Source organism: Chiloscyllium punctatum, chromosome 32 (genome assembly GCF_047496795.1).
Source record: "Chiloscyllium punctatum isolate Juve2018m chromosome 32, sChiPun1.3, whole genome shotgun sequence".
NCBI classification, from domain to species: Eukaryota; Metazoa; Chordata; class Chondrichthyes; order Orectolobiformes; family Hemiscylliidae; genus Chiloscyllium; species Chiloscyllium punctatum.
Window position 1 is genome coordinate 43,818,441 of NC_092770.1, and position 26,147 is coordinate 43,844,587.

At 41.4% G+C, this 26,147-nt stretch overlaps 1 protein-coding gene across 1 annotated transcript in view; it reads left to right on the top strand.

The window, feature by feature from the left end:
- Nucleotides 1–26,147, top strand: part of LOC140458293 (stimulated by retinoic acid gene 8 protein homolog) — a 37,250-nt gene that overhangs the window by 7,406 nt on the left and 3,697 nt on the right. The window contains exons 4-9 of the mRNA XM_072552695.1: nucleotides 4,616–4,697; nucleotides 7,319–7,387; nucleotides 10,292–10,444; nucleotides 11,821–12,106; nucleotides 14,715–14,803; nucleotides 20,163–20,274. Coding sequence (XP_072408796.1) covers nucleotides 4,616–4,697; nucleotides 7,319–7,387; nucleotides 10,292–10,444; nucleotides 11,821–12,106; nucleotides 14,715–14,803; nucleotides 20,163–20,274 — 791 coding nt within the window. The remainder of the gene's footprint in view (nucleotides 1–4,615; nucleotides 4,698–7,318; nucleotides 7,388–10,291; nucleotides 10,445–11,820; nucleotides 12,107–14,714; nucleotides 14,804–20,162; nucleotides 20,275–26,147) is intronic.

Below are 26,147 nucleotides of genomic sequence, written 5' to 3' on the forward strand. Positions count from 1 at the left end.
AAGTAAGGATGTTATGCTTCAGTCTAGCAAAATATTAGTGAGACCACTTCCCAAATACTGTGTGCAGTCTCCTTGTTTAAGGAAGGATGTAGATACATTGGAGCTGGCTAAGAGGTAACTTACTAGGTTCATACTTTCAATGAGCCAATTATTGTGAAAGGTTGGACAGAGTGGGGCCTGCTCCTTTGGAGTTTAGAATAGTTAGAGGTGCCTTGATTGAAGTTTACAAGGCATGAAAGAAAGACAGTTTCAGACTAACTTTGGGGGACTTCAGTATGGAGTTGGACTGAGAAAATCAGATTAGAAGAAAATAAATTTGTGGCATGTTTAGGAATTGTTTATTTTTGGAGTAGCTTATGGTAGATCCTACTAGAGAACAGACATTTCTGGGTTTGGTGATGTGTAATGGGGTAGACTTGATTAGTGAAATTAAAGCCAAGGAACCCTTAGGGGACAATGACCACAATATGATAGAATTCATGGGTGTAGGTTTGCTCGCTGAGCTGGAAGGTTCATTTTCAGACATTTCATCACCGTACTAGGTAACATCTTCGGTGAGCCTCCAGACGAACCTGGAGATAGAATTCATGTTGCAGTTTGAGAAGGAGAAGCTAGAATAAAATATAATATTATTTAAGTTGAGTAAAAGTAACTACAAAGACATGAGGGAGATGCTGGCCAGAGTTGATTGGAAGGGGAGCATGGTAAAGAAGATGGTGGAGCAGCGATGTCAGGAATTTCTGGGGGTAATTGGGGAGACACAGGAGAAATCTATCCCAGGGAAAAAGAAACATATTTAGAGGACGATGAGGCAGCCATGGCTGACAAGGGTAGTCATGACATGGTATAAACAAAAGAAAAGTATACAATGTGAAAATGTTCAGTGGGAAGCCAAAGGATGGGTAAGCCTTTAAAACCCATAGAGGATAACAAAAAAAAGGGGGTAGAATCTAAAATATGAGGGTAAGCTAGCTAATAATATGAAAGAAGATGGCAAAAGTTTTTCTAGATTTATAAAAAATAAGCGAAATGCAAAAGTGGAGATTGGACCACTGGAAAATGAGGCTGGAGAAGTAGTAATGGGGAACAAAGAAATAGCAGAGGAACTGAATAGATATTTTGCATCATTCTTCATGTTAGAAGGTACTTCAAGAGTGTCAGAGGACAGAGGTAAGTGTAGTAGCCATCACTAAGGAGAAGATGCTGGGGAAACTAAATGGTCTGAAGGTGGATAAATCACCCAGACCAGATGAACTACACTCTAGAGTTCTCAAGAAGAAAGCTCAGGAGACTGTGGAGGCATCTGAGGTGATCTTTCAGGAAACAATAGAGTTGGGGAGGATTCAAAAGGACTGGAAAATGGCTAATGTAAGCCCCTGATTAACAAGGGAGAGGGGTGGAAGATGGAAATTCTACGCCAGTTGGTCTGACCTCTGTCATTGGTAAGATTTTAGAGTTTATTATTGAGGATGAGATTGCAGAGTACTTAGAAGTGCATGGGAAAATAAGGCTGAGTTAGCACAGCTTTGTCAAGGAGAGGTCATGCCTGACAAATCTGTTAGAATTCTTTGAGGAGTTACTGAACAAGTTAAATAAAGGAGAGCCAGTGGATCTGAACTATTTGGATTTCCAGAAGTACCTTTGACAAGGTGCCGCACAGGAGGCTGCTGGGTAAGATAAGAACCCATGGAGTTATGGACAAGGTACTGGCTTTGATCAAGGATTCGCTGACTGGCAGAAGGCAGAGACTAGGCATAAGGGGGACTTTTTCAGGGTGGCAGCTGGTGACCAGAGGAGTTCTGCAGGATGCATTGTTGGGACCACAACTATTCACATTATACACTAACAATCTGGACAAAAGAACTGAGGGCATTGTTGCTCAGTTTGCAGCCACAAAGATAGATGGAGGGACACGTCGTGTTTAGGAAGCAGGGAGGCATCAGAAGGATTGGGACAGGCATGGAAAGTGGGCAAAATAGTGTCAATACAACGTTTGAAAATGTGAGGTTACTGAAATATTTGTATCATCAATAATCACAGGTGAGGTGCCGGAAGACTGGAGGTTGGCTAATGTGTTGCCACTGTTTAAGAAAGGTAGTAAGGACAAGCCAGGGAACTATAGACCAGTGAGCCTAATGTTGGTGGTGGGCAAGTTGTTGGAATCCTGAGGGACAGGATGTACATGTATTTGGACAGGCAAGGACTGATTAGGGATAGTCAACATGGCTTTGTGCATGGAAAATCATGTCTCACAAACTTGATTGAGTTTTTTGAAGAAGTAACAAAGAGGATCAATGAGGGCAGAGCAGTAGATATGATCTATATGGACTTCAGTAAGGCGTTCAACAAGGTTCCCCATGTGAGACTGATTAGCAAAGTTAGATCTCACGGAATACAGGGAGAACTAGCCATTTTGAGCTGGCTCAAAGGTAGAAGACAGAGGGGGTGGCGGAGGATTATTTTTCAGACTGGAGGCCTGTGACTAGTGGAATGCCACAAGGATCGGTGCTGGGTCCACTACATTTCAACATTCATATAAATGATTTGGATGTGAGCATAAGAGGTATAGTTAGTAAGTTTGCCGATGACACCAAAATTGGAGATGTCATGGACAGCAAAGAAGGTTACCTCAGATTACAATAGGATCTTGATCAGTTGGGCCAATAGGCTGAGAAGTGGCAGATGGAGTTTAATTCAGACAAATGTGAGGTGCTGCATTTTGGGAAAGCAAATGTTTGTAGGACTTATACACTTAATGGTAAGGTCCTAGGGAGTGTTGCTGAACAAAGTGCAGGTTCATAGCTCCTTGAAAGTGGAGTCGCAGGTAGATAGGATAGTGAAGAAGGCATTTGGTATGCTTTCCTTTATTGGTATTGAGTACAAGAGTTGGGAGGTCATGTTGCGGCTGTACATTGGTTAAGCCACTTTTGGAATATTGTGTGCAATTCTGGTTTCCTTCCTTTCGGAAAGATGTTGTGAAACTTGGAAGTGTTCAGAAAAAATTTACAAGCATGTTGCCAGATTTGAGCTATAGGGAGAGGCTGAACAGGCTGGGGCTGTTTTCCCTGGAGCATCAGAGGCTGAGGGGTGACCTTATAGAGGTTTACAAAATCATGAGGGGCATGGATAGGATAAATAGACAAAGTCTGGGGTGGGGAGTCCAGAACTAGAGGGCATAGATTTAGGGTGAGAGGGGAAAGATATAAAAGAGACCTAAGGGGCAACATTTTCACGCGGAGGGTGGTGCTTGTATGGAATGAGCTGTAAGAGGAAGTGGTGGAGGCTAGTATAGTTGCACCGTTTGAAAGGCATTTGGATGGGTATATGAATCGGAAGCGTTTGGAGGGATATGGGCTGGGTGCTGGCAGGTGGGACTAGATTGGGTTGGGATATCTGGTTGGCACTTTGGTAGGAAGAATAGAAACGTAGGCTACTTTCTTAATGTGGAAAGGCTTTGGAAATCTGTAGCAGAAAGGGGCCTAGTTCAGGATTCTCTTAAGGTTAACATACAGGTTCATTTGACAGTTTGGAAGGCACATGCAATGCCAGCATTAACTTTGAGAGGGGTAGAATAAAAGAGCAGAGATGTACTGTTGAGCCTGTATAAGGCTCTGATCAGACTGCACTTGGAATATTGTGAGCAGTTTTAAGCCCTAATTTAAGGAAAGATGTGTTGCCCTTGGGAAAGGTCCAGAGAAGGTTACAAAGATTGATGCTGAGAATGAAGACTTGCCATATGAGGACCGGCTTAGGTTTCTGGGATTGTGCTCAATGGAGTTGAGAAGAGTGAGGGGGGATCTTATTGAAACTTACAGAATATTGAGTGGCCTGGACAGAGTGGGCATGGAAATGCTTCTACTAGTAGGAGAGACTAGGACCCAAGAACACAGCCTTAAAGTGTAGGAATAATTGGTTAGAACTGAGGTGAGGAGTGAATCTGTGGAACTCATTATCGTAGAGGACTGTGGAGACCAAGGCATTGAGAGTATCTAAGACAGAATAGATATGTTCTTGATTAGTGAGGGGATCAAGGGTTATGGTGAGAAGACAGGAGAATGGGGTTGAGAAACATATCGAATACAATCGAATAGTGGAGCAGATTCGATGGACCGAATGGCCTAATTATGCTCCTGTATCATATGTCTATTATCTCATTTAAAATCCCCCAGAATTATTGCCATGTCTGTCTGACACCTTCCCATTATTGCTTCCGTTGTGCTCCAGCCGACTGTGTGGTTGTAGTCAGATGGAATGTCCACCACTCCCATATCTATCAGACATAATCATAAATGGCATTGTAGTTCTAAAAGGTTTCACTTTTGAGTGGCTAAAGGCATATTTATCGCACTCACCATGCTCTGCATCCTTGATTATGCATGGTACAAAGCAGTGTTATGTTGCTTTTATGCCTTCAGGACATCCAAAAGTATTGTTATTTCTTTACAGCTCTGGCTTTGTAGCATTCTTATGAAAAGGCTTACACCCGTTGGTTCAATTTTTTTTAATGCAATCTTAAAGCAAAACTTGTTCAATAATGTTTCAAACTGTAGTTAAATAGAACTGCTATGACCTTTACAAATCTGATTAACCTTTCTGATACCCTGCAAAATGACAGAAGCATATCACTTGGAAGATGGTCATCCGTCAAACCTGGAAGAAGTAAAAGAGCAATACATCAGTTACTACAAGGAGCATTGGTACAGTATGACAAACATCACAGATATACTTATTATAGGAATAATTAATTCAGTTTGAACACCAAAATACTGCCTTTCCTTCAAATGAGACCATTATTCCAGTTTACCTGTTTGAACTTCCATAATCTGAAGGGAGCAAGGCCTCTTGGAACGAGAGATTTTTAACCTTGCTCTGTGAAAATGCTCCAAGTTGCTTTGTCCCATTATGAACAGCTCATTTGAATATTAACAGCTGATGTGAACTTCATTATTCATTTTTCATCCTGTCATATTTGATGATAGTCATAATCATAGCTTGAACTACAAAATCTCTGCTAAATTTGTTTTTTTTTTGTTATTTTGTGTGTTCCAGTTGGGAATGGCAGGCATTGATATCCAATTTAAGACAAACTTTCAGTATTTTCACATTTAATTGGGTGATGTAAGCCCATTGTGGCTATGATATTGGTTGCTGTGTTAGGTTTGGTTAATAGCAGCATCATGCATCCATGGTGGATGAGCAGACAGGAACCTGACGGCTGATGGTCTGCCTCTTGCCTGCAGAGTTGTTCTTTAAATAGGGACGTCAAGTTTTGATTACATAATCACCTGAACAAGGGAGTTCTTCTGGTTTCCTGCTAGACTGAACTAGTCAGAAGAAGCGTGAAGGGGTAGTTTTAAATTTTCATTATTTTCCTTGCAGGACAAGTGTATCCCTTCAGTATCAGGAAAGTTTGGGTCCCATTTCTCCAGGTGCACTCCCTTGCTGTCACCATTCAACATCCTGTTTTATAAATGTGACATCTCTAAATCTCTTTCTCACAATATAAGTGAGAACAGGGATCATTTCATTGCTCCTCCTAGCAGCCTCCTACCACTCAACATTCTGCTCCTATCCACCAGCCAACTGTCACTTGTTGCTGATTTCAAGAAGACAACTAATTGAAGCATATAAATGAAAACCAAGGACTAAATTATCTTGGGGCTCACACTTCAGAGGTCAGGGAAGAGATTCAGCTCTTCTTGAACATCAGCCACCTGATTCCTTCCCCAGGTTAAATCAGAACTTTTGTGTGTTTTTCTTGGCCTTGTCTTTCACAGTACTACCCACCAATATGTATCTAAAAAGTCAGAAATTCCTTTAACATTTTGAAGGCAAAGCCATTGAAGAATCGTCACACTTTAGGAAGGAGTTTGTTGTCGGAGTTTCAGTTAACATAAAGCTATACTGGGCAAACGGATTCTGAAATGTGTCTTTGTGCTGAACACAGGGAGGTGTCCACCATTTAGAAGAGGGAAAAGTTGTTCTTGTTTTGAGGGTTTGGTTTATACATCCTAGTGAAAGGATAGTAAGGAGATAGAAGGAAATATAAAGATATTTACTACTGCCTTAGGTTCTAAGGCTGAAGTTGTTTTGATCTCCTGGAATTGGTTGGCAGCTGGGTGGAGGAGACATCAAGTTAGGTTCATGGCAATGGCACATGCTCATCGCGTACCATTCCATTCTCACTCCCACTGTGATTTTACTCTCATTGGGAAAGGTGTGAAGTGGCCTGCTCACCTGTGCACCAATGAGGTCTTTTAAATGGCTTTAAGGGACCCCTTCTCACTGCTGCTGGAAAATTAACTGCAGCCGAGGATACTGTTGCCAAATGTCCAAGTGGTAAGTGGACTGGTGACAGGCAAGGAGGATGTCTGCTTTTCAGGAACTCAGTGGCCGTTGGAGAGCTCCACTTCCCATCGGGCTCAATTCCCTTAACTCCACTCAGTCTATCCAAATTCCTTGCCAATTGCTGCTAGCCTGATCCTGACAAGACGCTGAAGTTAATTTTGTCTGGTTCTGTGGCTCCTCCACTTCAGGGGACTGGCTTCAGTCCAGCAGTAGTCACTTCAGGGTAGGCTAAGTCTGATTTTTATGCTGGGAGGTTAGGGATACACTCCATCCTTCTTTATATGTCAGGTGGCATAACTTGTTCAAACACCAGTCAAACTTGATGCGGTCACCTCATTTACCTAATTGTAGCATAAGGCTGACTTTGCATTGCTGGCTCGTTTCTGCAGACAGTAGGATCCCTCCTCATGGAATAATCAACCTTCTGCTCTTCAAGTCAAGCTATCCTAAATGAGAGTCTATACTGAATGGCAAAAGGCTACCACTGAGTACTGTTGCTATAATTCTAAATGACAGACTTTGAATGCCTATGTCCCAGAGTGCCTGATGCAGCACCCTTAGTGGTGGATATGGGCAGGAGGAAGATGCCATGGTCTCACTGGATTCAAGAGGCCCTGAAGGACAATACTCAGAAGGAACTGGGGAAACCAATGAGGTCAATTCCTGACTCTTTTTCTGAGGGTCCGACAGCAGCACCATAAGACATTTAATTAACCAGGAAAGTGGTCAAAGTCAACAAATGTAGTTTCGTATGACATACATCATCCACCATGCCACCAATATCTCATGTCACATAATGCATTACATTGTTATCAACATTCCTTGGTACTCAGAACTCTCACTGACCCGTAAAATTCCACCTTACTTTTACACACCTCCCAGTATCACTAATATCACATCCACATCTCATTACCTCTAACTATTTACATATGGCAGGAAAAGTACTGACATTCTTCCCTTTCTCTCACAGGTCAAGGTGGAATACAATAGTCAGGAGCACACCACAACAACTGGAGAACAAGGAAACTTGCATCTCCTGAATCCTATGGAGCAGATGATAGTCCAAATCAGCCTGACAAAGATCGTGATGTGCATTATTGCCACAAAAACTCAAGATGATTGTATATTCCTATCATGCCCCTTCTCAAATCCCAACACACATTTGTCCTGCTATTTGGCGTAATGAACAAGTTGCAAAATGTGTCACCATGGACCTCTTGCTTTCCATTTCACCCATCTCAACTCTACCCAATTGAGTTCTTGCTTTCAAATAAATAAGACTGCCACCTGACCAAGCTTAAAGAGAAGCATTGAGAGCAAAACCATACTATTGATAAAGAAGAAACACCCATTGATAAAGCACTCAGAACACATGTCCAGCTACTGGCACCATACATTAATGGGCGGCACGGTGGCACAGTGGTTAGCCCTGCTGCCTCACAGCGCCAGAGACCCGGGTTCAATTCCCGACTCAGGCGACTGACTGTGTGGCGTTTGCACATTCTCCCCGTGTCTGTGTGGGTTTCCTGCGGGTGCTCCGGTTTCCTCCCACAGTGAATTGGCCATGCTAAATTGCCCGTAGTGTTAGGTAAAAGGGGTAAATGTAGAGGAATGGGTGGGTTGCGCTTCGGCGGGTCGGTGTGGACTTGTTGGGCCGAAGGGCCTGTTTCCACACTGTCAGTAATCTAATCTAATTCCTGATAGACTCTATAGAGTTGGGATCTATAGGTAGTGAATCATTGGCAAGCTGGACTAATACTGGAGAGAGGAGAATTACTGGTAGACAAGCCACTGCAGAGGACTCAGATGTGAACTTTGATGGGATGGTGTGCAGGAGGTCACTAGTGGTTGTGTGAATCAGGGTGCTGGGTCCATTGGCAGATTTGCCTTGTGGTTTCTTATCTCTGTCAAGGCGCATGCAAAGGTTTGGCTCTGACTTTGTGCAGAGTTTGCACTCTTCACAGCCGCTCCATCATCCCCCTTTTGTGCTGATGATCCAGAGGCACTGTTACTACTGTATTCTTACTCATTCCCACTTTTGTGTGGACAGGTCTCTTACACCTCTGCCCTTCCTGTAACGATGCAGCAACTCTCTCAGTCAAATTCAGAAACTCACTCCAAAATACTTTCAAATACTTTGCCATGATAGATGTTCTTCACAATCAGCTTATCAGCAAGTTGTGTGCCTGGCCCTTTAGTCACATTGGAGCTGAAGTGAGTGAAATTTAATTGAATAGATTCTCGTAATTCAAATTTGTGAAATGGGCAAGCACCAACTGATAGAGCTGTGTGACAGATAGAATGTCTTTAATTGGCTTCCTGCGCACACAGAAAGTGCCTGTTCGAACATGCATCTCAAGGTTATGTGCCATGTGGGCTGCACAGGAAGTGGATGACACCACAGCTCACAGACCTGGACAGCATCAGTGTCAGTAGTGAGTGGCATTATTGATCTGAATATCACAAATGTATGAAAAGAATTTTAAGAGTTGCATCAATTGTAAAAGGGATTGAAATGCTGGTCTATGTGACTTGGTGATCCTTGACCTGGAAGGAAGTAATGCCAGAAGCTACGTGGATGGCAGCCAGAAAAAGGCAGCTACAAATCAGAGGAGCTGGAGGGTGAAGATGTCCATGCAGACACAGAAAGCATGGAGAGACAAAAAGAGGGGCATAGATGATTCTTGTCATGACAAGAAGCAAGTCACTTTTAGGAACAGATCAGGAAGTGGAATCACATTGGACTAGAAATACTCTGGTTCTCTCTCCACAAGGTTGCCAGATCTACTGAGTCTCTCCACAATTCTCTGTGTTTGTGGCAGTTTTTCTGTTTGGGAGAAAAGGAGACTGGAGTTTTGGAAACATTGTAAGGTCTAAATCCTAGAAACCTATTTATGTAGCTCAGAGATGGGTGTTTTTTCCAGAATGCCAACTGTAAACCAGGGTGTTAAGGTTGGTTAATATAAAACTCTGGAAAGCTGCATCATCGGGGCTGCCATGGATAGAGGGTCCAGAGAAATATGTTTTGCTAATGATAATTGTACCTGTGAAACTAGACTGTCAGAGCTATCATCAGACAGGTCTAATGACCTATTTGGCATGAATAAAGAACAGCGGATCATGGAACTGTGTCATTATGTCTTACAACAATTGTGCAAGGCATGATGCAAATGCTTGTGGTTATATGATATCTTTGTGTCAACTATTTAAAGTGAAATGTGCCCATTTCTGTTTGAATTTTAAATCATATTTCTTGTTTAATTTGCGTTCATTGATTTGTGTTAAAACTGCAAACAAAATTAAAAAGGATTTTTGTTGGTCTTTTTTTTCATTTGCGGAGCATTTAGTAAATTTGTTTATTTTGGTATATGATATCCCCAGGAGAATTGTAACAGTATATATTGTTTACTTGATTTTCCTACTTCCCAGTCTATTTGGATATAATTTGACAATTTGTGTATATTGATTATAGTAGATTTAAAGAATGAGGACTACCTTAAACAGTAGGTAACATATGATTAACTTAGAGAGAACAAAAATGTTGGAACATTAATATAGTGTTAATTAATATATTGAATGGCAGTGCAATTTCAACAGATGTACACCCAGTTACTATGTTTGCTGCTACATTAATGTGTAACAGGAATGCAGCATTCCCACTTAATACAAAGATTAGTGATGCTTTAACCATTGAAGATTACGGAGTATAAAGCAGACATTTTGAAATCATAAATCTAGTTTTATCTCTTGAAATATAAGAATCTTAATAAAAATACACCTTTTAAAAATTTTGATTCAAAGTCTATAATATTCTGATTTTAAATGACCAAATTGCAACATTTGGAGAGATTGTGTCCCTGAACTTAATGACTTTTGCATTCTTAACCATTTTTTCTCTTTTTATCGCTTAACATCCGTAACAATGCTTTTCCTGCCTTCACAGTGACTTGGCATCAGCAAATCTACCTGGTAAGACGAGGATGGCTCTTTGGCAGTGGCTGAGAGAATACAGAGGTCACCCTGCAGAGAGTGATTTGAAACCAGTTTATTCCCAGTCTCCTGTGAAATCCTCAGCAGATCTCATAGAATTTGAAGGGTTAGTTTTGCATAGATCATAATAATGTGGAGTGAAAAATAAATACAAGTTTCTACAATCATAGGATCCCTACAATTTGGAAAGAAGCCTTTCAGCCCATTGAGTCTGCACTGACCCTCCGAAAAGCCTTTGAGCCAGAGCCAACCTCCTATTCCCTACCCTGTAACCCCATATTTCCTATGGCTAATCCACCCAACCTGCACAACCCTAGACACTGTGGATAATTTAGCATGGCCAATCCTCCTAACTTGCCAATTTTTTGGATTGTGGGAGGAAACCAGAGCATCCAGCAGAAACCCATGCAGGTAAAAACAATGACTGCAGATGCTGGAAACCAGAGTCTAGATTAGAGTGGTGCTGGAAAAGCACAGCGGTTCAGGCATCATTCGAGGAACAGTAAAATTGACGTTTTGGGCAAAAGCCCTTCATCAAAGCTGTATTCCCGATGAAGAGCTTTTGCCTGAAATGTCGATTTTACTGCTCCTCGGATGCTGCCTGAACTGCTGTGCTTTTCCAGCACCACTCTAATCCAGAAACCCATGCAGACATGGGGAGAACATGCAAGCTCCACATGGCAGCAATGTTAATCACCTTGTTAGAAAGATTCTTCATATTGTCTTTCTCCACCCTTTACCCTATCAATTCCTATTTTCAGCAATGCTCCAACAGCAAAGTGCTAATCGGATGAGGAAATTATTCAATTCTTTATCTGTTGCAGGACAAACATTCCTCTTTTTGATTAGAATAAGTGCCGATTCTGTGATGTACATAGACTGATGCATCAGTAATTAGCACACTGAAAGGCATGTAGGGAGTACAGTTGATTGAAGTGAATTGAATCTGATATAGCTTCAAATGGCACAGGTTTGATTGGTCCTCTCATATCCCTCTCTTCATGTAATTATACAACCTATATTTCATGTTATTTGAATTCTAGGAAACATGTAATTGTATTTGTGTCTTCATAATAATGTCTAATAATCCTAATAATGTCCCTAATGATAATAATATTAGGAACTCTGTGTTGGGCACTGAATTGGGAAACCCTATCATTTTGGGAGTTCTGGATGTCTGAATAGCAGTGCAACCCATCACAAAACAATCAGAGAACACCAAAGGAATAAATGCAAATTGATGGTTGATATTCTGACACAGCAGTGTATCATGTTTTTGAATTAACAAGTGATTTTGGACCAAAGGCATGATAGCATGTGATATTTACGATTAAGAATTCCTAATATTATACATGTTCCATAGGCAGAAGGGTTAACCAACTTCTAGGCTTCTCTTCACAGACAAAATGCAAATATTAGATGCTGAAACATGCCAAGTTGTTTGTTTTGAAATGTTCTCCTCATGTATTTTTCTTCTGGCAGATACTTGAATTTTTACAAAGAAACTGTGGACCTTTTAGTGGAGAATAGGATAGTGTCCATGGAACAGATCACCCTCCCCATTGTATCAAAAGCAATTTCACATCTCTGGCAGAACATGTCTGGGGAAAAGAAGACAGACATCTTCAAAAAATGTTCTCAAAGGGTGTGTTTGTCTCCAGAAGAACAAATCACATTGCCGATCCCTTTACAGATGGACTGTACTGTGAGGGACAGAGCTTTAGACAGCCAGGGAGCAAGTGGTTCATCAGAATCCAATCACGATGAGGTACAGTATCAAGAAATTCCTTTACACAACTAATTAAAATAAAATAATTTTACTTATTATACAAATAAAAGACAAAAGTTTTACTTTTCTTCTAGTTTTCTGCTTCCTATGGAAAATAAAATATTTTCTGGACAAAATTTATAATGGGCATAAGGCATGTCCTCTGACACACAATCTACTCCCCTCTCCCTGTTGTGGATCTGTGGGGAAAAAATGGCTACTTAAGTCACTTTGTAAAACTAAAGGATGTTATGCTATTTATATTCTTGCAACAAGTAAGTACTAAGCATGTCCAACCAGCCCAGCAGTCCAAACAGTCAACATAGATGTGGTACTCAAAGCAGTTATACTTGTCCACCTCTAGGCCCCCATCACTGATCTCAGCAAGTTTGAGATGCAAGGACTAATATCACCTTCAGATACCTTTCAGATTGGGCAGTTTCTTACCATTGCAAATTTTGTCTTCTGTCTATTGCAGACTAAACCCTTTGGGAAATTCTAAAAATCCAGGAGTCCTGAATCCTGATGTATTTAATGTGTCATCCAATTTTCCTGACCATTATACCTAGGATTCAAGTGTTCCCAGGCACTCCATTAAGGACTATTGGGACCATGGGTTCTCTAGAGTAGCTTTGCTAGTTAGATAACTCCATTCTCTGGTATATGCCTGGTGCTACTATTGGCATGCCTATCTACTGATAGGCATGCCAATCAGTTACTGTATTGGCTTGGTAGTGGTCATGGAATTAAGTTTTTGTTAGCCTATAATGTTGTGGTAATTTGCAGTTCTGCTGCTACTGGCATATAAGCACCACCCAGCTATTTGGTTATCATAACTATCATGGACAAGAGAGGTATTACAATTTGCTCTTGTATAGCACTTTTCAAAGTAAAATATTTCAAATCACTTCATGGGCATAAACCATGGTTATTAGGAGGAGTGAGCAAAAACTAGGTCAAAGAGATAGGTTTTAAGAAAGCTGGAGGAGAAGGAATTAGAGAGGCAGAGTGTTTTGAGGGGGGACTCGGGTCATGAAGTGCCCTGAAACCAGAGCTGTGAAAGGTAGGGTGAAGGATGCGCAATAAGCCAGCATCAAGAAACAGTGAGTTCAGGAGAGGAATTGCTGGCAAGAAGAGCTTCGAAAGATACAAAGACACTCAGCTGTGAAAGGGTTTAAAAATGAGAATGGGATTTTGAAATGTAACAAATTAAGGATAGTAGACAGTGTTAGATGACCAGCATTTAGTGCAGGTTTAGATACAGAGCAGAGTTTTGTCTGTTCTGATGTTTACTGTCGATAGGAGGCTGGAAAGATGAACATTGCAATGCTTGGGTCTGAAGGTGATTTAAACATGGATCAGGAATTCAGCAACTGTTGGGTAGACATGAAGGTGCGAGGTATAATGGAATATTAAGTAAGCTGTTGTTAGGATGTGAAGAACAAAATCTTTGAATTCTAGGACAAACTTTGAAAGAAATAAGGTTACAGCTAACATGACTGGGCTAGAGTTAATTCCAGTATTGGAGGAACTATACTTATTGAAAAAGAAACCATAAGTGGTAGACCCTCAGAACAAGAATGACAGCTGCTTGTGGCAAAAATATGTGCATTGACTTTTTTAATATGACAGTAAGTTGTTGCAATGCAGGTACCACATTGTTCTAGCTGATCAGGAACCTTTTCCACAGATGTAGTAAAGGAGGTGTTGTGAATGAAATTGCTTACAAAAAAATCAAACCTGCAATAAACATTTTGGATACAATCTTCCACTTCCTGGAGGTGGAAAGAAGGGATATAATTAGCGGAGTTAGCTCTGGAGAGTAAGTTGTCCTTTATTGCTCCTTCAGCAATTAGATACTGAGTGAGAATGTCTCAACTAATGGTCCATTGGACTTAAATGCTGGCTCCCCTGAATGGCTGGCAGATTCTGGCAACATAACACAATACTAAAGCATCTGATAGTTAGCATATAGGCAAGTTTTACACATGATCAGCCCTCAATCAGCTGATATACAGGCAAGGCAATGAGTAATGAGAACCTTACAATTTGACTTTGTTTATTCTCAGAATATGTCCTGAGGTCATGGTGAATATCAGGTGAATTGGCCTGATATATATAAGTTTCAGGGGCCCGGCATGAATTGGCATTAATTTGGTCAAGGAAATTAGCTATTTACACTCCTACCTTTCTGCTTTTATCTAAGAAAGATGGAGTAGTGATATAATTTAACTAAGCCCAATACTTTCTCAAGGACAATTGGGGATGGGTATAAATTCTATATGGCCATAAAATATTCACATTTCATGAACTAAAACAAAATTGTTTTCTTCCTTGCTTGTTTGCCTTTGTCAAGATGCATAGCAAATTACCTAATCGGACTGTTGAAAGGATACAACCATTTTAGTCTGTAGCTATAAGTGTTTTTGGAAATAATGAGTAATAAAAAGATGTATGTTTTTTATCGATTCCCAACTTTGCTGTATTCAAGAATGAGCCTTTTGCTGAGAACATCTACAGAATGGTTCAGATGGTCAGACTTTTCATATGATCATGTTCTCTTGTATGAGTAATGAAGGTACTTGACTTTTTCCCCTCCTCTCTGCAGATGCTTTTTGAAGATGCATTTGATTTAGCTTCAGGATTCTTGGTAAAACCAGAGCTGAATGCACAAACAGGAATAAAATGGGAAAGCAGGTAGCAGATTTTCACTTGTCTTCTTGTGTCATGTTAAAAATGCTAATGTCATGAAAAACAGTACAAAAAATCCTGAAGAACCACAAACAAGTTTAACGGTAATTAGAATATCTTTGTTTGTGGCTGTGTAGTTCAGAGTTCCTGTATCGCCAAAGAATGATCTCCAAGATACAGTCAACTCAAACTTACATAACTTAAACCAAATTAGCACAGACTCAAATTAAATGCGATAACACTAAATTAACTTACAATCCACAAAAATTAAATTACACAACTCTATACTATACTATATTACATTGCTCCACTCGTCGCACCTCCATCAAGGCTCCTGTCCGCGGGAGCAACAGTAATTATACCTGTATTTACTAGGCCTCCCCAGCTCCCCTTCTTTACTTTTTACTCCAATTCGCACAAGTGCCACACAAGGATTGATATGTTCTTTGTTCCATCGGTTTGTTTGGATTTGGTGTTAGCCTACAGGATTGGGAGTATAACTATTTCGGACCACACGGCAGTATATGTAAATCTTAAGACTAAAGGTAGTGGAGTAGGCACAGAAAATGGCACATGGATCTGTTTCTGTTGAAGGATGGTAACTTTGTTCAGTATATCACGAGGGAGTTCAGGGCTTTTTGGGACATCGATCCAGATATGGCCAGCAATCCATCAGTACTCTGGGAGACCACGAAAGCATTCTTAAAGGGAATGGTTATTAAGGGGAATTTGAATAATTGCTTTTCCTTGTAATGCTGGAGTCGCACTAGGACCGGGCAGGAGCACTTGGCCCAGCCCGGACCTGTGCATTGTGATTAGGTAGGCCCGCTCCACACTCACCCGGCCCGACTCGATCTCCAGGCCCAGCAACTCCTGAAGCCATCCCTCAAGGAAGTCAGTGAAGTTTTCACCTTCTTCACACTCAGGTAAGCCCAAGATCCATAGTTTTTTTTCTCCAATCCTCAATTTTCGAGGTTGTTTACTTGTTCCTGCAGGGCCCGAATCTGGCCTTCTAAGGTTTGGACCCACTCCTCAGAGCTCATCTCCAAGGCCAAGGTCCTTTCTTCCACAGCTTCCATGTGCAGATCCAAGGTCTGGATCTCCTGCTCATGCTTTGCCAGCATGGCAGTGATTGGTTCCAGCACTCCCTTGATCTTTTCACCAGAGTTTTGTAATTTCCATTAGTAACTGCTGCTGCTCCATTGAACTCAAGGGTGGCGCCGCAAGAGTCGAGGTAATGGCTGTGGATGTACCCAACATAGTAAGGGAGTGCCCTGCCTCCTGCACTCCCCTAGGCCCTTTTCCTTCGATGTCTTCATATCAGCTCCAGATCTTCTGAATCCTGATTTAAAGGAGTTCTAGGTATTCTACTTATTTTAAACTACAGACTTTCCTCAGAAGTGAGTAATGGGGTTGGGGGGAATAGGAGCCCACCTTGCCTGGGGTATGGCACAGAATCTAACACAGCAGACTGTTCAGACTGCCACCATCTTGAATCCAATCGATTTTGTGGTTTTTAATTTTTACATAAACCTTATTTCTTTAAATTGAGGATCTGTCCTCACCACTTTGCTTGATGGTTGACAGGATATGAGTAATCCTTTTCTTGGCTTGGCTAAATTTTACCTGTTATGAGCCTTTTACGAATCTCTCAGTCTGACTGACTCTGAGAATCTTTGAGTTTGGACAGCAGCACAACTATCTATCTCCTCCTTTATGTCAAGTGTTAAAACCTTTATCTGACTTTGAATGAGTATCAGTTTGAATTTCTATCTGCATAGAAAGCAGGTCACATGGGCTTGTCTCTGGGAACTTTTAGTATAAGGTTACATATCAGTGACTCAGAACAGACCACGTAGGTGGCCCCAACCCTCTCTGCACACTGCTTCAGATGACCTTGAATTAAAGGACAATGTTCAAAAGAGAACCACCTTGAAGAGTCCAGAATTCATAATGCTGACCAATGGAAGACCTTCTGAATGACTCATGTTCACCCTTGTTTATTAAATCACTTTGGCACTATACCCCTCAAGTTCAATATTGGAAACTGCTTAAACTACGAAAAATTACCTAACTTCCTTTTCTCTTTTAAGAGCTTTGTTGAAAACCCATCCCTTTGACTAAGCTTTTAGCCATTTGTCCAGAATTTTGACTTCCATCATATCACTCTTCGTTTGATGCTTGTTTTGGTGCTTGCATTAATTGCTGTATATAATCCCATACTCTATACAAATGCAAGTTGTTCTTATAGTTAGTTGTTTTCTTTTCCTTTGATTCCTAACCTGTAAAATACAATTTTCAACTGTGAGGGCTTGCTATTTCTTCAGCTGAAACCACAACAGTTATCATTATTATTGGCAATGTTAAATGTATTTTAAAGTGCTTCCATCTTAAAGTGAAAATAGAAGTTTGAAGTCATACTGGTTTGTCACTGTTATTTCAGATCCCTGCCCACTGTCACCACACGGTGGGGGGGCGGGGTGGCACGGTGGCTCAGTGGTTAGCACTGCTGCCTCACAGCGCCAGGGACCCAGATTCGATTCCAGCCTTAGGCAACTGTCTGTGTGGAGTTTGCACATCCTCCCTATATCTGTGTGAGTTTCCTCCAGGTGCTCTGATTTCCTCCTGCTGTCCAAAGATGTGCAGGTTAGGTGAATTGACCATGCTAAATTGCCCATAGTGTTCAGGGATGTGTCAGCTAGGTGCATTAATCAATGGTAAATATAGGGTAGGGTGGGTTACTCACCGGAGGGTCGGTGTGGACTTGTTGAACTGAAGGGCCTGTTTCCACACTGTAGGGATTTTAATTCTAATTCTGTCACCAATGGTGAGATAACAGCAACAATCTTTACTTCCAGCATTAGCCATCAGGTCATCAGATGTAGTGCTGACTAGCTATTGGCACATAGATGATGGCAGAGGCAGTCAGGTTGGAGCTAGAATGAGAAACGCTGGCATCAAGTGGGAGCCTGGGTCTCAACAGAAATTCCTGCTAGGGTCTATTGCACCAACACAAAGAAAATTCAATCCCAACACCCATTGCCTCAGGGCCCAAGCAAGGTTGGTTGGATTCAGTCATAGATTTGTGATGATATGCTGTGAGATTATGCTGTCCTTGTTTTGTTTCAAGAGGGATCATAAAGGCAGAGGTTCCAAGATATCTGGAATTAGCTATTGAAAACAATGGCAGGGCAGTGGCCAGTTCTCCTAGTTCAGTTTCTTTTCTAGGTTGGTCTGTTTTTAGCAAGCAGTCAAAAACTGCTGGGGACCCAGAAAGGCAGCTACAATGAAAAGAGGTTCCATGCTTCAACAGAAGTCTTGCCTGAACTTTCTGTCTGAAATCTCTCCTGCCTGTAAGAACCTGTGTTTGAATTTACCATAGACCAAGGCCTGGTCCATAACAGGTTAGACCCAGGATCCTAACTACTAGGCTCCTGATGTTGGAAAAAAGACGATATTGGTTAGACCATATAATCATCAAACAGGACCAACAGCAGTGTCTGGGCACAGGAAAATTGTCCCAAAAAACGTACGATAGCAGAAGATTCCCTCCCATCAGGAGCAGGATGTTAGTTAGGCTCATTAATGAGCCAATTGAGCTTGATTAATCCTGTTCCCACCACAATTTAGTGGTAGTTCTGAGATTAACTGGAGGTTACCTGATCTCCTGCACCAGTGGAAGTCACTGAAAGCACTCCCTCTTCCTGTCTTTGTCTCTGATCCTGACCCCCAGTCTTCACCCTATGACCCACGCTCTGCCTTCACACACTTGTGATATGGAGTTCCCCTGTGACATTGGGTAATTGCAATGTCACTATCAGGCATCGCTCCTGTGGGTAGTGCATCTGTCAATAATGGAGAAACTTGACAGTGACTGATAAGTGCCTGTTAGTCTGTTGAAACGTACTGGGTTTTCCTCACAGAACTGCTGAGTGATCCCTGTGGACTTTTTAATTGATAGGCAAGACCTCTGTCAACCCAACAAAATCCTTGCATAATTTTTATAGGCTGCTATGATAGCGGTAAATATTGAGTATCAAATTTTAGCTTCCATAATCTGATTGTTATACCTGAAACTAAAATGGTTTGAGTCTTGATCAGTAGGCCACAGATTATGGAAAACAACATGGAACAAAATAATTATTTGCACTGAAATTACCATTCTATCGAAAGAAATTGAAACCAGGCAACTTGAGTCCCATCAATAAGTTTGTATCTCTGTTTTAATTTACACATGTATGATAATTTCACAAGTTGGGATAAGAAAGGCTTGCCTTCCACTTAACTAGCTTGAAAAAACAATGGAATCAGACTCAGTGATATATAAACAAACCATATTTCATTAGCTGTTTTGGAGAAACAAAGCAGAAAGGTGGAAAATGATCTCTATCTTCATGTTTTTCTGATTATCTTGGAAGAGAACATCCAGTAAAAAAGCAAATTGAAAAGCAACCATTCATCGAGAACTTCAAAACATCTACAAATTTCCAAGCAAGGAATAGTAATTCACAATAAATATTTGTATGTTGTTTTATTACACAGCTAATTACACTTAAAACTTTGTACTAATCAAAATTAAGAAGCTAATTACAGGGTTTATTCAAGGTAAGAAAGAAATTTTATTATCTGTTAACTCTGAGGAAAAAAGAAGTAAAATGTGATATCAAACACACAGGTAATAAGTTTAAAAAGAAGAGATTGCTTGCCTGATACAGCCAGGCAAAACAAAGGCTACATACTTCAAAAGTTCTTGAGGTGTTAGATTTCACCACTCTCAAGGACACAATCTTAGGTTAAAAATCTAACACCTCAAGAACTTTTAAAGTGTGTCACCTTTGTTTTGCCTACCTGTACCAGACAATCTCTTCTTTTTAAACTTATTACCTGTGTGTGTGTGTTTGACTTCACATTTTACTTTTTCTTCTTCAGAGTTAATAGATGATAAAATTCCCTTCTTACATTGAGAAAATCTCATAATTGGCTCCTTAATTTTGATTAGTACAATGCTTTAGTAGAAATGTAATTAGCTGTGTACTAAAATGAAATACAAATATTTATTGTGAATGACCATAAAGGGTTTGAAAGAGGGGAGCTGAATTACTATTCCTCGCTTGGTTTAATAGAATGAACAGATTAACAAACAAGAATCAAAACATATAGTTTCTTCAATGGTATAGTCAAAAAGTGTAACAAGGATGTGGGATGTGATAATGTTCTCTGGACAGAAATTTGTGAAAATGTAGGATTTTTAAATATTCCAGATATTTTGTTGGGAAGGAGAGTGAAAATAAAAGTTGTGAAACTAATATTGGTGAAATACTGATGTACTGTCTCCTTTTCCTTTGTTTCCTCCAATGATTTAAAGCTCCATCTTCACTCATTGTTCCTCTGAAAATCTGGAAGAGACTTGTATTCTATATAAGCAGATAATTAACTTTGTGATGGCTCGATCTGGTACAGTCACACATCATTCTCAGGTAAGTGTTATAAATAACTAAAGGACAGTAACTAAGTCTTCAGCTTGAGCTCTGTTTTAAGAGGAATAGCCCTGAAAATCCAAATGGTTTTATATATCCAAAAGGTAATACTTGATCTGCAGTTATTTTCTTTTAAATATTATTTTTCTGCTCCCTTCTTGGTGAGGTGAGAATGATGACCCTTAACATCCAGGCAGCATTTGACTGAATGCGACATAAAGGAAACTCTTGTAAAGGAACCCTTGTAAAATTGGAGTCAATGGGTAGCAGGAATAAAGAAGTCATACTAAGCAAAATGTTGGAGTTGTTGAACACCCTGGATAGCTCCAGAGCATTGCTGCAAGAGTTCCCCTTAGGATACTGCCCTCAGGCATCCATAACCTTACTTGCATCCTACATTCAGAAGTGGGAATGTTCCCTGATGATTGCATTATGTGACTCTCAGGTAAAGAACCAATCTACCTCCATATGCAACAAGTCCTGAACAACATTCAGACTTGGGCAGATAATTTACGAGTTATATTTGTACCACACAAGTGCCATGTAATAACCATTTCAAACAAGAGAGAGTCTGACCATCTCCTCTTGATGCTAAGCAGGATTACCATCACTGATTTCCCCCATCATCAACATCTATTGTTCAGAAATTAACATGTATCAGCCATATACACACTGTAGCTACAAGGGCAGGCTTGAGATTGAGACTTCTGTGCCAAGGTTTATCCCAAATCCTGTCCATTACGTAAAAGACACAAGTTAGGAGTGTGATGGGATATATTTGACTTATCTAAATGAGTGCAGCTCCAACAACACTGAAGAAGCCTTACACTATTCAGGAAAAAAAAGACTGCTTGACTGGCTGTAATCCCGTTCACCACTAACACACAGTGACTGTTGTTTGTAACATCTACAAGATATACTGTCACAACTCACCCAGCTTGCTTCAACAGGACCTTCCAAACCTGAAACTTCAACCACCTTAATGGACAAGACTGTGAATACGTGGAAGCATCATCATCTGCAATCTGCCCTCCAAGTCAAACACCATCCTGACTTAAAACTGAAAAGTTATTCCTTCACCAGACCAGCATCTGTTGCCCATCCTTAATTGTTCTCTGAGTAGCTTGCTCAACCATTTCAGAGCTAGCCACATTGCTGTAGGTATGACATCACATGCAGGTTAGTTCAGGTAAGGACAACAGATCTCTTTCCCAAACGGGCATTAGTGGACTGCATTTATTTTTAAATAACAGTAAATGATAACTGTCACAGTTACCATGACAGAGACTAGTTTTTAATTTCTGATTTATTATTTGAACACCATAGCAGCCGATGGAATTTAATGGGACTTGACTTGCTAACCATAAACATTAGCCTGGATTGCTAGTCCTGTCACATTACCAGTAGGTCACCATCTCCCCCATATAAATTGCAGTGGTTCATCAGCACATGCTCAGGAACACTTAGAGATGTGCAACAAATGCTGGCCTTTCCAGTGATGCTCACGTCCCATGAAAGAATAAAAAAAAGTGACTGTTTCAAGTGGTGATCAACAAGAAGATGAGAAGCTTATGTTTCCTGGAGTTGAGTGTAATTCCACTCTTACCCGACATACATGTATCGGTGGATGACGTCAACAGCATTAGCTCACCTTTGAGTGGGAAAGGACGGTGGAGGCCCTTACGCCATTGACCCGAGGGATGAGATCAAGGATTGATCGGCACATCTTTCCCGGGCCCGGTTGAATTTGATTTCAGCGGATTAAGAGAGCTAACAATTACCTCTGCGTCTCCATAGCAATCATACACCCATGGCATCTCCCCTTCCTTTAGTGCCAGGATTGGAGGATTTGAGCTATAGAGAGAGGCTGAATAGGCTGGGGCTGTTTTCCCTGGAGGGTCGGAGGCTGAGGGGTGACCTTATAGAGGTTTATAAAATCATGAGCATGGATAGGGTAAATAGAACATAGAACAATACAGCACAGAACAGGCCCTTCGGCCCACGATGTTGTGCCGAACATTTGTCCTAGCTTAAACACTCATCCATGTACCTATCCAATTGCCACTTAAAGGTCACCAAAAGACAAGGTCTTTTCTCTGGGGTGGAGCAGTCCAGAACTAGAGGGCATAGGTTTATGGTGAGAGTAGAAAGATATAAAAGAGACCTAACAGGCAACTTTTTCACACAGAGGATGGTACGTGTATGGAATGAGCTGCCAGAGGATGTGGTGGAGGCTGATACAATTGCAACATTTAAAAGGCATTTGGATGGGTATATGAATAGGAAGGGTTTGGACGGATATGTGCCAAGTGCTGGTAAACAAGACTAGATTGAGTTGGGATATCTGATCGGCATGGACAGGTTGGACCGAAGGGTCTGTTGCTGTGCTGTACCTTGTTGTGGTTCTAGTTACGTCAGTCTTTTAATATTGTCTAGCTGCTTCCTTTTACATTGACCTCTTACCCTTCTCTTGTTAATTTATCTGGTGATTAAGCATGGATTCTGTGAGAAACAAACTCACATATTAATAAATTTCAGTCCGAGTCAAATTCTGAAGCAGCGAATTTTATTGATACATACTTGCAAGAACATGTGCCTAACAGATAAGCACCCCGATCTGAGGGTTACATTCTGATTTATGCTGTTCAGCTGCGTCTTTTGGTCCTCCCCTTTCACCCCATTGCTGTAGCGCATAGCCTATCACAAGCTCTAGCTTCACTCCACCTTTGCCAAGCTTCTCTCCACCTCTGTTTACTTCTCCCATTACTCTAAGCCTGTCACTCCTTGCTCTTATTTATCTTATATGTGACTATCCTGGCATAGTTTGCTGTCTTCGTGCAATCATCCTGCCAAACTAAATTCCATCCATTGGCCACATCCCTCCTGCGACTGGCACACTATTCTCCCGTTACTGGTACATCCCGGTCCACGATTGCTCTGCCCTATTAGTCATAGATAATTCTACCTGTTTTCGCTTCTCACTGTTTAGAATTTGCATGTGCAGCCTAATTTTATAATGTAAACTTTTGCAGAAGCAACACCTGTTCCCTTATTCTGCACAATTTTAACCCTATACTTTACAATCCCCCCATTTTCTTCTTGGCTACTAAGTGTTGTCTTCTGCATTTGTCTCATACGTTGCCTTCCAGTTCGCTAGCATCATCCCTGAGACTTCATTTATTGTGGCTAATTCCTTAAGGTCACCCATCTCCTCATTGTTCAAGAGGTTGAGTCCCTCTGCCTGATTACCTTTTAGAGGCATTTATTTTGCCAAGGCCCTCTCGATTAGCTGCTGGATTAACCCCCGTACACAAGGTATGATACAACAGCCAATTGCTGTCAGTACCCCTGCTACCACTATCAGGAAGGTGAGGATGGAGACTACCACGCTTTTCCACTTCCCAGACCATGATTCCAACCATCCTGTGAGTGATGTGTCCACTCCTGAATTCTCAGCCAATTCTTCCGCCAAGGTGGTCAATCCTCGCATGAGAGATTGACCCATCAGGTGCTGTATTATTTGGAATAAAGGTACAACAGCTACCTCCTAACATCACACATACACCCCATTTTTCTGCTAGGATCATATCTACGAGACCCGTTTTACGGGGAAAGGACTCTTCAGAGGAGGTATTTCTAATGGTGAGATATATTGGGTGGCACTTTTTGTCAGGACAGTCTAGGGCTAGTGAAAGGGGGCTCTATGGATAGTGATGCCAGGTGGCGATTCTTGCGAACCATACCTTGTGTCTGGTCGGGTCTTAAGAAGGATTTCGGAGGAAATATACTCCCTCTGATATTTTGCATCTGTGCATTCTACTAGACTGCAAGCATCGACCTCTATTACTTGCGGATATTCAGACTCAGGGACTATTAATAACAAATATGGAGATGACAGCATTGTTTGACAAGATCCCAATACTAAGAAAGCTAATATGGTAACCCCAAGCGTCCCCAGCATTCTATAATAGTATTGAAGGATCGAGAGATTTAACATGCAATACAATATATGTTGTGGTTGTGTTCGCCGAGCTGGGAATTGTGTTGCAGACGAATCTGCAACACAAATTCCCAGCTCGGCAAACACAACCACAACAATGAGCACCCAAGCTACAAATCTTCTCACAAACTTTGAATACAATATATAGATATCAAAAAGAAACTATCCTGTGTCTGCATAAAAATCAGTTACTTAAAGTCTTTTGAGTCTGAGTTTCAGTGGTTCTTCCATCGATTCGGCTGTCCAGACTTCTTTCTTAACTGGGGATTCCACCGGTCCTTTAATCCTGGTGTAGTGAGTCCAACCTTTCTCCGCTGAGCGTATCGCTGTTTCCGTAGTCAAAAGAGCCTGGTACGGTCCCTCCCAATCCAGTTGCAATTTGGTTTCTGTCCATGACTTAATTAGAACCCAATCTCCCAGCCGGATGGGATGAACGGCGAATTCAAGGGGCGGAATCTGTGCCAGTAATCCTTGTTTCCTAAAAGACAAAGACGAGGACAAGCCCAGTACATACTTCTTTAAGAACAGATCTTTAGCCTCCAGGGTTGGTAGTTCCCCTTTCGTTCCCAGATTGGGCAGGCCAAACAATATCTCATAAGAGGATATGCACTCGCAAAAGGGCTATAGGTAAACACTTAGTCCAAGGGAGTCTGGTTTCTACTACTAATTTTGATAACTGCTTCTTGAGTGTCTGGTTCATTCTCTCAACCTTTCCTGATGAAGGGGGGTGCCAAGGGGTGTGGAACTCCCAGTAGACTCCTAACCCCTTCATTACTCCCTGGAGTACCCTGGAAGTGAAATGAGTTCCCTGATATGAATCTATGCATTCCACTATGCCGTATCTGGGAATTATGTGTTCAAGTATTATCTTGGATACCCCACTTGCAGTGGCAGTGGCTAAAGGATACACCTCCACCCATCCAGAAAGGTGATCAACCATTACCAGCATATACCTCAGTCTTCCCACTTGGGGTAATTCGGTATAATCTACCCGAATGCTCTGAAATGGTCGGAGCCCAGGTTCTCTCCCTGCTGGGACTTGTTTCCTCAATACCTTCTTGTTGATTTTCTTGTATGTTATACGTCCCTCACATATCTGTTTGGCTATCATATAGATCCCTTTGCATCCATATTTCCTTAAGACTAAATCACACATTGTTTGCACTCCCCAGTGACTCCCCTGGTGTAAGACAGCCATAATTTCTCGTTAGCATCTCCCGGCTATCGGGTAGCATCCAGCGCCCTTCTACTGTCTGCATAGCTCCCAGTTCTTCTAACTCTCTCTCTTCCTTACCGCTAAATATCGGTCTCCCCCCCAGGTTCCTGCACCATCGGTACCAAAATACATATTGTAGCGGGCTGAGGGTTCAGAGCTGCCTCCTTAGCGACTTCATCCGCCAATCTATTTCCCTTTGCTTCGGGATCATTTCCCTGCTGATGTCCATTTATGTGGACTATTGCTAATTCCTTTGGCAACAAAAGGGATTCCAATACTTGCTTTACCAATTCCTCATGAGCCAGTTCTTTACCCCTGCTGTTTATCAGTCCCCTCTCCTGCCATACCTTCCCAAATGTGTGCCACCCCAAAGGCATACTTAGAATCTGGGGATACAGTTCCTTCTTTGCCTTCCAAGGTCTTAAGGGCCCTTCCTTGTGCATAAAGTTCGCAAGTCTGTGCCGACCAATCATTGGGTAGTCTACTAGCTTCAATAACACTCCCTTCTATTCCATCCACTACTGCATATCCATTATGTCTTTTACCTTCAATCAATCTGGAGGACCCATCAATGAGCAGTCTGGCCCCTGCATGTAGAGGGATATCTCTAAGGTCCATTCTTACTTTAGTCTGATATTCTATAATGTTGAGGCAGTC